The sequence below is a fragment of the Acomys russatus genome, chromosome 13, assembly GCF_903995435.1.
Source record: "Acomys russatus chromosome 13, mAcoRus1.1, whole genome shotgun sequence".
NCBI classification, from domain to species: Eukaryota; Metazoa; Chordata; class Mammalia; order Rodentia; family Muridae; genus Acomys; species Acomys russatus.
In genome coordinates this window covers 34,602,469-34,615,010 of record NC_067149.1, presented here as the reverse complement: position 1 = coordinate 34,615,010, position 12,542 = coordinate 34,602,469, and the positions used below count along the sequence as shown (strand labels likewise).

Here is a 12,542-nt window from a genome sequence, read left to right as displayed (position 1 = left end):
TGAGATGTCAAAAGTGAAAACTAAAGTCAACAGAACCGCATGACTGAGTTCTCTAAATACACTGAGTTAGTAAGGTCTGCAGAGCATCCAGAAATGAGGTGGAGGGGCTTGTAGGCATTTCCCTAGGCATGCTATGCCGTTTCCTCTCTTAGAAACTCAGCTCTGTACAATCAAGTGAGAGTACCTAACCATTTCTTAAGAAACATCTATGGCTTCACAATTAACAGCAGATAAGAAATGCTCCTTAAGTCAGACAAATAATTCAAGTTACGAAGAACTTTCTCTTTTGTTCTTGCTATGCCCACTTCCCAACCTCAGCCTCAGGATTGAACCTAGAGCCTTGCCCATGAGATTAGGGAAGGAATGGTCTGAGATCATGTAGTCCAGGACATTTGAAACATCTCTGGACTTTCAGAGCACTGAAACTCTTAATTATTTTCACTCCATGTTACATATCTCATCAGTGGGACATGCTCTCCTGTTCTATCTTCAGCCAACAAAAAAAGGTCTTTGCTAGGATTCATTGTTTTTACACTTGTTAAGTCTCTCTCTGTCTCTGTCTCTGTCTGTCTGCCTGTCTGTCTGTTTCTCTCTCTCTCTCTCCCTCCCTCCCAACCTCTATCTCTCTGCCCATTTCTGTCTGTCTTTCTGTCTCTCTGTGTCTCTGTCTCTCTCCATTTCACTCTGTCTCTGTGTCTCTGTCTGTGTCTTTCTCTGTCTGTCTGTCTGTCTGTCTCTCTCTCTCTCTCTCTCTCTCTCTCTCTCTCTCTCTCTTTCTCTCTCTCTGTCTCCCATTTATAAAACATCTAGTGAGATAGCTCAGCAGGTAAAGATGCTTGCCACCAACCCTGATGACCTGGTTCAATCCCTGAGCATGTTGTCCCTGATCTACACACATGTGTCTTGTACACACAACTGTCCATCATAAAAGAAATAAATGTTGGGGGAAAAGTAGGAATAAAATTTAAGTAACTGAACTGCCAGTAATTTACAAGTCAATTTTACTCAACAGTATGTGAACATGCTTTCTTGCCCTGAATTTACCTGTTAACTTCTGTTTTTCTGGTGACAAAGTTCACAATGCTTGTGTTGAGCATGAGTTCTACTCTTCATATGGTGATGTGGAAAAGGAGCCTAGGCAGGTTAACTCCTTCCAATAACTGGTCAGGATTATACCTCCTACACAATAATTTATATGCAGTGAGAACTTTTTTAGTTGGATGAAATAAAATCAGTTACCTCCACGAGTTTTGCTCATTCACTGAGAGTCTTTACTTATCTAAGAAAGAGGAAAGGTGAATAAACCAGTGGTATAACTGAAAAGATTTTTGTAATCATGGTCAAAAGACAACGGTGCTGTTATCAGGCCTTGGCATACCAGGCTGGTGTATATTGTACAATCTGAACCACAAATGATTGTGACCGTGATAATATTTACAACACTTTTTGCTCTTTTCAAAGGACTCAAAGTTTTGCTGCATGTCTTTGTAACAAAGTTACGAAAAAATAGACAATATAGTTAATAATTTTCAATGGCTTTTTTTATTTATAAAGAGAATTAAAACAACAACAGTTTGATACTAAGCAGCCCTGATTTGCCGGGAGCATACTGTATAGACCAGGCTGGCCTCTAACTTGCTTTTATCCTCCTGTCACTATTTCTCAAATGCTGGGGAGACAGGCACATAACACCATTCCAGGGTCTGGCTTATAACAGACCTGAAAACATTTTTTTAAAAAGACAGACTTAAAGTTTTAGATATTTTTTAAAGTATGTATATGTGGGTGTGTCTGAGTATATGTTTATGTGATACATGTGTGTGGTGCCTTCAGAGGGCACAAGGGATCAGATCACATGAAGCCAGAGCCACAAGATAGTGTATGCATCCTCATGTGGGTGCTGGGAATTGAACTCCAGTCCTCTGCAAGAGCAGTATAACCATCTCTCCAGTCCTTGCTCAGGGAGTTAATAAAATGATTCAGTCCCACCTAGAGCCTGGCCATGTCAAGGGCCCTGGAAGCTTGCAGAGGAGCAAACCTCAAGCATAGTCATAGCCAGTACTTGGAAGTAGTTAACCTCTCCAGGCTCCTCTCCCATATCATTATGTGAAGAACACAATTCACGCTCAAGAACACAAGCATTATGGCCTTCGCTCAAAGGAAATCTAAGTTGAAAGCATGCTCACATGGCATTGAGTAAAGAGGAGGCTTCAAAAATATACATCTGACATAAAACAAGCTGCTACTGTAATAAAGTAGGTCGAGCCACGAAGGTGAAGACGTTCATGGGATGGATCTTGATGATAAAGAAACACCTAGAACACAGCTAGAGATACCTAGAATGCACTAAGGAATGAAACACCTGGAATACACAAAGAGACACCTAGACTATACAAAGTAAAGCCAGCCCACACAGCACACCCTCAGTGTGACAGATGGAGAGGAAGGGGCTGGGAACCCAACATTAGATTGAGGGATGCAGTCATTGCCCAGTCCTGGGCTTTGTTTCTGGTTTCCTTGAGTGACAGCTGTGTGTCCTCAGTTGGCTTCTCTCCCTTTCTCAGTTTCAGCTTTTTCATCTGCACAGGGTGCTCTGGAAATAAATTAAAAGGTGTACACTGTATCTGACCACTCAAAGAAGTATGTATAAAATATGTGTAGAGAATAACATTTTAGTTAATGTTTGTTAATAATGACTTTTACATTTTTATACTTCATAACTTTCAGACTAGTAGTAAAAATATATGCTTTTTTAAAAATTGGTTGTGTTTAAAGAATATGTAATGAAGTGATGGTACCCTGGTTAGCATAAGTACTATGGGGGGGGGATGATATCTGGGGAGGGGCATTTATGATTCTACTTAGAGATCGAATATGCTGAGGGCATAAGGAAGGAACTGGAGCTATAAAAATTGGAAATAGTCTATATAGCCCCAAAGATATGGGTTTGCGTCTTCAAAGGGCAGCGACTGAAGTGGAGAAGCTAGTGAAAGGAGGAGTTCCTGGTTGTTTTTGTTTCCTTTGATCCAGGCACTCCCTGCTGACAGCCCTGGGGGAAGGGCTGTCTCCAACTCATCATCATTCTACCTTGGCCCTTCAGCTTCTGAGATTACAGCTCTGCAGCCTCATGCCTGGCTGAGAATAGGTTTGATGAAATCCCAAACACACATTTGGTTGTAACTATCTTCAGGTTTGCAAAATAGTCAAGTGAGTTTGAGCGATGGATGGGGATTTGATCATCCTAACCCAGAGCTGATTGTCAGGGCAGTGCTGGGAAAAAGAAAACGACTCTGGAAGTTTCATGGAACTAAAATTTGTAGGTCTGACAAACAAATGTTCAATGTTCAAAGAACAGACTGAGATAAGAAATGCTCAGGGGTTGCAATGAAAGGGAACCAGGAGCAAGTTCCAAAGAAGGAAGTGCTGTAGACGAGGGGGATCATTTCAGTGAAGAGCCACCCACACAAGGCATCCCTTCACTCGGCTGTGCACAGTTAGAATTCAGAATAGAGATGGCAATGGGACCAATATGACAGGAATATATGATTTTGAGCAATTAATATAGTCTAATATAATTTTTTAAAGGATGGGCTGGGATGCACCTCACTTGGTAGAGTGCTTGCTTAGCATGCACAAAGCAATGGACTTCATCCTCCGCAGGACATAAAGGAGGGATGACAGAGCTCTCACGGAGCCAGCCAATGCAGGAAGAGCAGAAGTTCAAGTTCATCCTCTGCTACATACTGAGGTTAAGGCTGGTCTAGGAGTACATGAGACCCTGCCACGAACCTTACATTAAGGAAAAGAAGAAATTAAGGCGAGTGGTCCAAAGACAAAAACCTAGAACAGGAAAGAAGGGGCCTTTTGGGATTTTTTTTTTTTTTTTTTAGAAAGACATTTCCAGTGACATTAACTGTAGTTTCTGGGGTATGAAAATACAGAAGCCTGAATCTTTATTTAAGAAACCAGGCTGGGCAGTAAGAAAGAATGTCATGATAGTTGGGGAGGGTGGTGAGCAGGCCCATGGCTTAGTGGAGATAAAGGACTCTATGAATATTTGAAAGCGGAAAGGAAGAGATTAAGGAAGAGATTAAAACTTTGGGAAGGTAAAGAAGACACCTGACAGAGGATGCTAGGCAGGCAATGAGGAAGAGATAAGGAGAGGCAAGAACCACTAGCTTTAAATGCAGACAGCTCTCTTCTGTGGTACTTGAACAGTTTGTGGGCTTTGAATGACTTGAAGGTTTTTTTGTTTTGTTTTGTTTTTTGTTTTTTGGAAAGCCTTAGGATATTCACATGTGGTCAAAATCTCCATTTACACGCACTTCTTGTTTCATAGAAGAAATTATAGCAAACTGAGGTTTCCTTTGTGTTGCTTTTTATGTGGGTGTAGCGTGGTTTGAACCTCACCACAGTGCTTACGTAGTACAGCTACTCTCAAATCATGGCCTGAGTCATTACTTGCTTTCTGCAGGTCTCCCCTGATGGACTTCAAGCTGCAGGATGGGAGGTGTCAAATGTGCTCCCTTAACCACTGTGTTACAGTAACTTGTGTACCTGTCAAGAGCCCAACAGACACTTGCTAAGTGGATGGGTGGATGGGTGGATGGGTGGATGGATCAGCTCTCTCGCTAGGAAAGAGAACTGACTATAACTCAGGGTTTGCTTTTGTTCCCTGAAAGTGAATCAGGCCGTTTAGGAGGAACACTATTTCTATCAGTGCCATTTAGTCAGACACCTTTGATTTTTTTTCCAGGAGTACATTTCTAAAGTCAGAAACACCAACCCCACACCCTACTCAGCCCTCCTTCTCCCTTGAATATAGAATAAGAACAAATTCAAGAACAGGATGGTCTGCAAAATTCTTCCTGTGCTGATAATGGTAGTTTTTTTTTTTTTTTTCTTTTTTTTTTTTTTTTTTTTTTTTTTACCTCTGATCTGTGAAATGGGAATGCGAGTAAGAGTTGCTTTGAAGATAATTCCAGTTGTAAAGCATTTATAGTAGACTCTCATACCTGCATTGCTAATCATGAATATTTTCTTATACTTCCTCCATAAGTTTATTTCCAAGTAGGTAAGAATATAGTTCACCATACTCTAATGAGTACAGAAGCCTTATGCTTTGTCGCTTTTCCACCTAAGAAACTACTAGTCATCTGAGACTCTAAGCCCCAGCACCCAGGTGGCATAGGGTAGGGGTGGACATCAAAACAGTGGCTGATTGAATTAATCATGCCCAAATTAATAATAACTAAAAGGCCTTACTGCTATGGTTTCATTTCCCCCTCACAACAACCTTGCAAGGTGAGTGTTAGCCCCTTCTCCCACCACCTTGAACTCAAACCCAAACCCTCTGATGCTCCATCTATTTCATTGTAATTGTCCTCCCTGATTTTGACTTTGCTTTCTCTTTCCTCTCCCTCTCCCCAGGAAAGGAAAAGAAGCCCTTGGCAGAATGGTGTCTCATTGTGCTTCCAGCCACTATCTGCTTCATCTTGTTGATTTTCTCACTCGTCTGCAGAATGTAGGTATTCTTTACACTCGAGGGCAACAACATTCCCAATCTGCTGTGCAGCCATTAACACAAGGCTTCTTGTTGTAGGGTGGGATTTACACCATGCTCCTTCGGGCTGCCTTTACCAGGAGCGAGGAGGCAAAGTAAAACGTGGCATACAGAAGCTACACAAGACACAGCATAGCCCTCAGCCACCACACGCTCCTCAAATCTGTTGACTATTTTAATTTCTACAGAGGTTCTTGGAATTGTGTTGTTTTCCATCACAGCTTCCCCTTCCACACTTGCTTGTCTTTTGACATCTCCTATGAAAACACAGCAGTCCACCCATGTCTGAAGTCGTTACACTGCCTTCACATACGGGCCTCTGAGGTCAGATGCAGATTCTTGAAAAGGCTGCACAGATCTCATATCTCACCTTACAGCCTGCAAATGGCCACATCTGCTTCAATTTCATCCTCCCACCTCTCCCCACTCCCTTCTTCCATTCCTAAGGCAACGGTCTAACAATTTAGGAAGTGACATCCATATTAAATGACATTACTCATTAACATTACATTTAGATGCTAAGTGTGGGTGATGGGTGGTAGTTCAAAGGAAAGGGATAGAAGGGAGGGAACTGTGAATTTAGCACAGTTGGGGGAGGAAAGCTAGAATGACCAGTGAATAAGAGACAAGCAAAGGATGCTGATGAGCCATCTTCAGAAGTCAAGGCTGGCAAAGAGTGTGAATGTGAGTGAGTTCCGACTTTCTCTTCCCTGGAGATCTCAGAAGCCACATTCAGCCTGGCACAATCCCAGAGTCTTCAACGATGAAGATGTTTGGAAATCTTAACCAACAGAGAATCCAAATTTGTAACACATCTGCACATGGAACTAATTTGGTCAATGTTTGAATAGAAATCTAGGCAAACATTGTTTATGCTCACTCAGTTCCTTCTCTGTGGTCAGGTGTCACCTATGGACCAAGTTGTTCCCACCAGTTCCAGCCCCGAAGAGTACCATCAAAGATCTCATTGTGGAGACTGAGTATGAGGTAATGTTAAAAGACACAAAGAGATGGTATCCTAGGTGCCCAGAGATGAGTACCAAGTTATCAAGCTCCCTCTGTATATCTATGTATGCACACAGCAGTCAATACTTATCTGTCTCTGTCTCTCTGTCTCTCCCTATCTGTCTCTCTCTGTCTCAGTCTCTCTGTCTGTCTGTCTCTCTCTCGCACATGTGTATGTGTGTGTGTGTGTGTGTGTAATTAGCTATAGATGTTATTATTGCCTCTACTTTTTTGGGAAAGTCTTGTTAATGATAAGGGCTCTTGCCATTTAAACTTGAATTTCCACTTCATGTATACCATCTTTTAACTTAATCTCTTGTAAGTCCTCCAAGAAGAGGAATATTTTTTTAAATCAACACAAATTTATTTCGTATACATAGTTCTGAATGCTAGGACATCCAAGATGGAAGGGTTATCACCTGGTAGGGGCATTCTTGTTCTATCATTCTGCAATGGGAGATAAAAGAGAGAAAATGGGAAATGGAAGAATGGAAAAAAATTAGGGGAGAGATTTTCAGAGTTCCCACAACTATCAAGGTCAGCAGAGTAATGATCCTTGGGAGGCAAGAAGGAAGGCAGTTTGGGTTACTGTGACTCAATACCTGATATTCTCAAATTTTAGTAGTCTGATCCCAAGTAGTTTATTTTAGGCATGTATAAGCACAACACAATTTGGTGAAACTGTCCTGGCAATAATTAGCTCAATCTCATGTGGACAATATATCTTAAGACTGGACTACATCAAAACTCTTTGTAAAGTAGATGGGACATCTTCCATAAAGATGGGTTCTAGAGATTTACTACATGTGACACTTTCCATAAAGATGGAAAGAACAGGAATCTTAAGTTCCTCTCCTATACCTAAGAGGTACAGATGAGATCCTAACAGAAAAATGTTATCACGATTACTATAGCTTTGTTGTAAAACTGGACAACATGGAGGCTGAGGTCTCCAAAAGTGATTGCCCCCCAAGACATTTTAGGTAGCTCTTTTGAATTATTATTATATACATTTTAGAGCCCATCTGACCCTTTGTATAAGTGGGGAAAAAAAGTGATGGAAGGGGATGAGAGGAGTATGAGCAGCTGGATTTTTTTTTCTTTTTAGATAAGGTAGCTCTAAGTGGGCTAGGACTCTGTGTAGACAAAGCTATCCTCATCACACAGATCCACATGACTGCCTCTGGAATGCTGAAATTAAAGGCAAGAAACTGGAAGTCTGTTGTAAATTTGAACTTTTGTGGTTAATTTGGCAGGAAAGCAACATCCTAACATTATTGTCAACATCTCTATATATCAGGTCTTTCTTAGTTTCTGTCAGCAACATTTCAAGATTTTCTGTGTATAGTTAACTGCACTTTGTCGACCTTATCTTTCAGTCAAGTGGTTATTGTGATAGAGTGCAGCGAACTCCTCTTATAAAGACACAATAAGCATTTAAGGTAGAATTGTTTGCTTTACAGAGTGTGCCTACAGAAAATGTACTAATGAAGAAGCATGGCTGTGCTATAAAACTTTATTTACAACAGGAGATAACAAGCCAGACCAGGCTTCGTTTAGATCAAGGGATTTTCTTAACAGACTTAGATGTTTCTTCAACCAATATGGATGATGCATCTCATGGCTAGTTACAGGGAAAGACAGAGGTTGATGAAAAACTTCATCAATATGGTTAATTTCAGCAAACCCCCAAATTTCTTTAGAGTTCTTTGCAGTTGACTTTGGGATGATTTATAGGCAGTGGGTTACTAAGCGACTGAAGTAAAGAATTGAGGCTGGCCAGAGAGGAAGGGCTTGATCTTTTTCTTCTTCACTGAGGGACCAGACTACCCATGCTGGCTCACCTTTAACTTTTTGCAAAGGAGCAAGCCATGTGTGGATCTGCCTCTGTCCATCTTAGTGTGCACTGTTCCTTTTTTTTTTTTTCTTTTTTTGTTCTGTAGCAGAGGGAAGCAGCTTGGAGTTCAAAGTTATACTTCTGTCATTCATCCTGTTCTGTTAGTGGAACATTTGAAGGCTGATATCTAATTTCCCCATAGAGCAGGGAAAGATTCTGTTAATATGCTGAGACTGGTGACTGAAACTGGCTTAAGAGCTTACTTCCTAATCTTTCTGGATTGTTGTTAATTAAGATCAAGTCATGTGTGCAGAATAACAGCATGGGGTAGACAAGCTGGCTTCAGACTATGCGTAGGATTAATGTCAGCATTGTCTGGCTTCTTAGGGTAACTTACTCTGTGCACTCATTGTGAGTTTTATATGAAAGATTATAGAGAAGGGAGAAGGAGGTGAGAGACAGGCACAGACAATTAGAGACTGAAAAGAAGTATTATATGGTGCTACCAGCATTGTGGTCTAAAGTTTCAACCTAAGATAGCATATGAGAAAGTACAGAGCTGACCACACACTATATGCAGCAGAGCTGGGCTTCTGCCTCTCTACCCAAAGGCAGCAGCCATCCATATTCCATCCCATTCCTGGGGACCCTGATACAACAAAATGAAAGCCCACTAGTACTATTTGCACCATAACCCCTGGGAAGTACCTGACTAGTAGAAAATGAAGCTCTCCACTTTGAGAACTGGTCCTTCATGATGAGGTGAGGACTTGGTTCAAAACCCATATTGTGGATGTCAAAGGCTGTAATATTCAAGTCCCTGGTGTAAAATGGTGGTGTAGTATTTGTTTAGGTTCTACACAGTCTACCCAACACTGTAAGTTCCTCTTAAAATAGCACAATGCAAATGCTGAGGGGGTGGTTATTATACTGCATAGACTGCGGAATAACAAGAGCACTTGTTTGAACCCACAGACGCAAAGCAGAGGGTTTAGGGGCTCACTGTGACTTGCACCTCCATACTTGGGAGGAATGCTCAAAATCACAGACCTCTGAAGACAGTGATCATTCTGGAGCTGTTGTTTAAGCAAGGATTTGTTTCTTTGGACTTCGGTTTAGAAATTATTTATGGGTGGATGTGGTGGTGCACAGCTGTAATCCCAGCACTCAGGAGGCAGAGGAAGGCAGATCTCTGTGAATTCAAGGCCAGCCTGGTCTACAAAGTGAGTCCAGGACAGTCAAGGCTACAGAGAGAAACCGTGTCTCAAAAGGACAAAAGAAAACAAAATTTACAACATTCATCAGACAGTTAGCATTTTTTAGATCTCACTCTGAGTTTTTCAATTTATTAGAGATGACTTTCTAGTTCACTTTATGCAGTGGTAAGCAGAGAAGATTCTTCCCCATGTTACATCCACTATAAATAATATACAGTATGTGATGCAGGAACCCTGTTGTGTTTTTCAGATTATGCCCAATATATAGCACTTTTACTGGAGTAGAAAGGGTCTTAAAAATGTGCTGTCTGAAGCTGGGTATGATGGTGCACATCATTAATCCCAGCACTCAGGGAGGCAGAGGAAGGTAGATCTCTGGTCTACAAAGCAAGTCCAGGACAGTCAAGGCTACACAGAACCCTTGTCTTAAAAAAACAAAATAAATAAATAAAGTGCTTAATGAGTATATGAGGGAAAATAAGATGATCTTTTTTAAAATTGTATTTCATTAATTTATTCATATTACATCTCAATTGTTAGCCCATCCCTTGTATCCTCTTATTGTAGGTGATATTTTAAATGTAATTTTTAATTATCATTCCCTTTAAACTGTTATATCCAAAATTAGATAAAAACAAATGCTCCAATTTACTAGAATTTTTTTTTTATTTTTTGAGGGTTGCTTATAGCTCATGTTGGCCTTCAAACTGGATATATAGCTGAGTATCACCTTGAGTTTCTGATCCTCCTGCCTCCATCTCCTAAGTGCTGGGATTACAGACATGCACCTCCACACTGGCCTTACACAGTGCTGGGATATAACCCAGGGCTTTGTACATGCTAGGCAAGCACTCTACCAACTGAACTATATCTTTAGTCTTGGACTTATATTACTCTAATGGTGAGTGCAATATGATGGGAATATTAATAATGATCCCATCAAACTGGCAGTGTATTTCAAGAGCATAACACCTACCTAATAATATGTAACAATTATGTATTATTATGTATCATGCCTGGGGCTTTGGGTTTCATCTCCAGAACAATAAAAATACCACAACCCCCAAAATACAAGATACTTAAAACATTATATGATATTATAAAGAAAATAATTCATATACCTATGCAAGGGCTAGAGGGATATATCTTAATGGCAGACCATCAATAACAGCAACAATAATAATAGCAATAAATTGTGTAAATATAAAGCTATATACCCCTGTTACTTCATTAGGATTGTAAAAGAAAACATTAATCTTCAAAAGGGGCTGAGGAGATACAGTAGGTATATTTGAGTGGTAAGATTCTGAATGTTTTTTCTTCTTCCCACTTAAATTTTCCTAGTTGCTAGACATACTACTGTTGTTTAAAAATTATTCACTCTAACTGTAGAAAAGAAAGAAATCAAAGGAATAAGATGTTCTCTAAAAGACCTGTAAGGAAGATGTTTTCTTTTGCAGAAAGCTTCTTCAAATGAAACCAGAATTGAAGTTGTAACTTGTGTGGAAGAGGCTGGATTTGAAGTCATGGGAAATTCCGTGTTTTGATGGCTTTATGACATTTGGAAATGAACTCATACAGGACTCTGGGGAAAAAGCAAGAACTGATATTTCTTGGCAAGGAGATATTTCAAATGACTGCTCAGTTTGGTTGCAAGGCCACACTTTCAAATACCAGTCACCAAGGCCCCATCTCTTAAAGGGTGCATGCCTCATCAAAACCTCCTTGCTCACAGCAAGGCAATGGATTCATCCCAGCATAGGGCCTTGTTTCCTGACACAAAGCATCACCTCATGTGATTATACTGGTCCATCTTTGCAATTTGCATGACTTACCTTGAACTTTTTACATGGGAGACAGTGTTTACTTTGGTTTAAGTTGCCAGTGGTATCCCTCAGCTACAGCAACAAGAAGAAAGAGTGGAAGCCATCCAAAGTGAACCCAAACTTGAGATTGTCTTTTGTGTAGCAAGTGGGACCCACAATTTCATAGTGCTTTTTCCTTGTGAATTCCAGAATAGATTTCATTCAAGAATTGGGCCTGTGTCATAAAAGAGTAGTTGTGATGTGGAAACAAAGACTGTGCCCAGCTTCACAGGCTGTCCTGGAAAGCATCTAAGCCAAAGTAAGTTTTAAAATGTGCCCTGAGTCATCATGCCTGGGGCTGAGGAGATTGCTCAGGTGGTAACGTGCTTGGTGCCGAAGCATGAGGACCTGAGAATGATCAACTAGCTCCAAGAAATACAACAACAACAACAACAACTACTACAGTGCAAGCACCACATCCTATAATCCTAGAGCTGGGAAACAAAGACAAGAAATTTCATGGGGCTTGTTGGCCAGTGGGTTTAGCCAAATAGGTAGTTTTAGGTAGGTTTAGCGAGAGATACTGTCTCAAACATTTAATGTGAGGAGTGACTGAGAGAAGCCCTGACACTGACCTCTGGCCTACATACACAAACACATGTACACACATGAACATACACTAAAAACATCACCCCCTATTAAGAGAGAAGACAGGAGTCTGTTCAAAGATTATACTCATTGAGGCATTTAGGTGCTCTGCAAATAAATCGAGAAAGACATTGAACATGATTCTGCCCTGGAGGTGACTGTTGGATCTAGAAGATACTTCCTATGGAAAAGCCTTCATGGCAACTTATTGGTCACCTAGTGCTTGGTCAACCCTAGTCTCTTAAGTTAGAGTTTCCTGTAAGCCATCTTAGTATACATTACAATTGCATAGAAATATATTATCTCTATATCTTCATATATGAAGCTGTATCTATAGGCCTTTGTGATGGGCAATGGGCTGAAAGTAGAAGCAAGCACACTATGTCCTAGGAGGAAGAATAATTAGTGGTAGAAGGGACCCTAATGGTATTGGGTTTACATAGTCCTGAAGACTTTAGGACAATGAA

The 12,542-nt window shown here is 40.6% G+C and overlaps 1 protein-coding gene across 1 annotated transcript in view; it reads left to right on the top strand.

Moving 5' to 3' along the window:
* Window positions 1–11,830, top strand: part of Il5ra (interleukin 5 receptor subunit alpha) — a 31,297-nt gene extending 19,467 nt beyond the window's left edge. Inside the window, exons 9-11 of the mRNA XM_051155011.1 lie at window positions 5,431–5,524; window positions 6,466–6,550; window positions 11,083–11,830. Coding sequence (XP_051010968.1) covers window positions 5,431–5,524; window positions 6,466–6,550; window positions 11,083–11,169 — 266 coding nt within the window. The 3' untranslated portion in view covers window positions 11,170–11,830. The remainder of the gene's footprint in view (window positions 1–5,430; window positions 5,525–6,465; window positions 6,551–11,082) is intronic.
* Window positions 11,831–12,542: the final 712 nt, after the last annotated feature.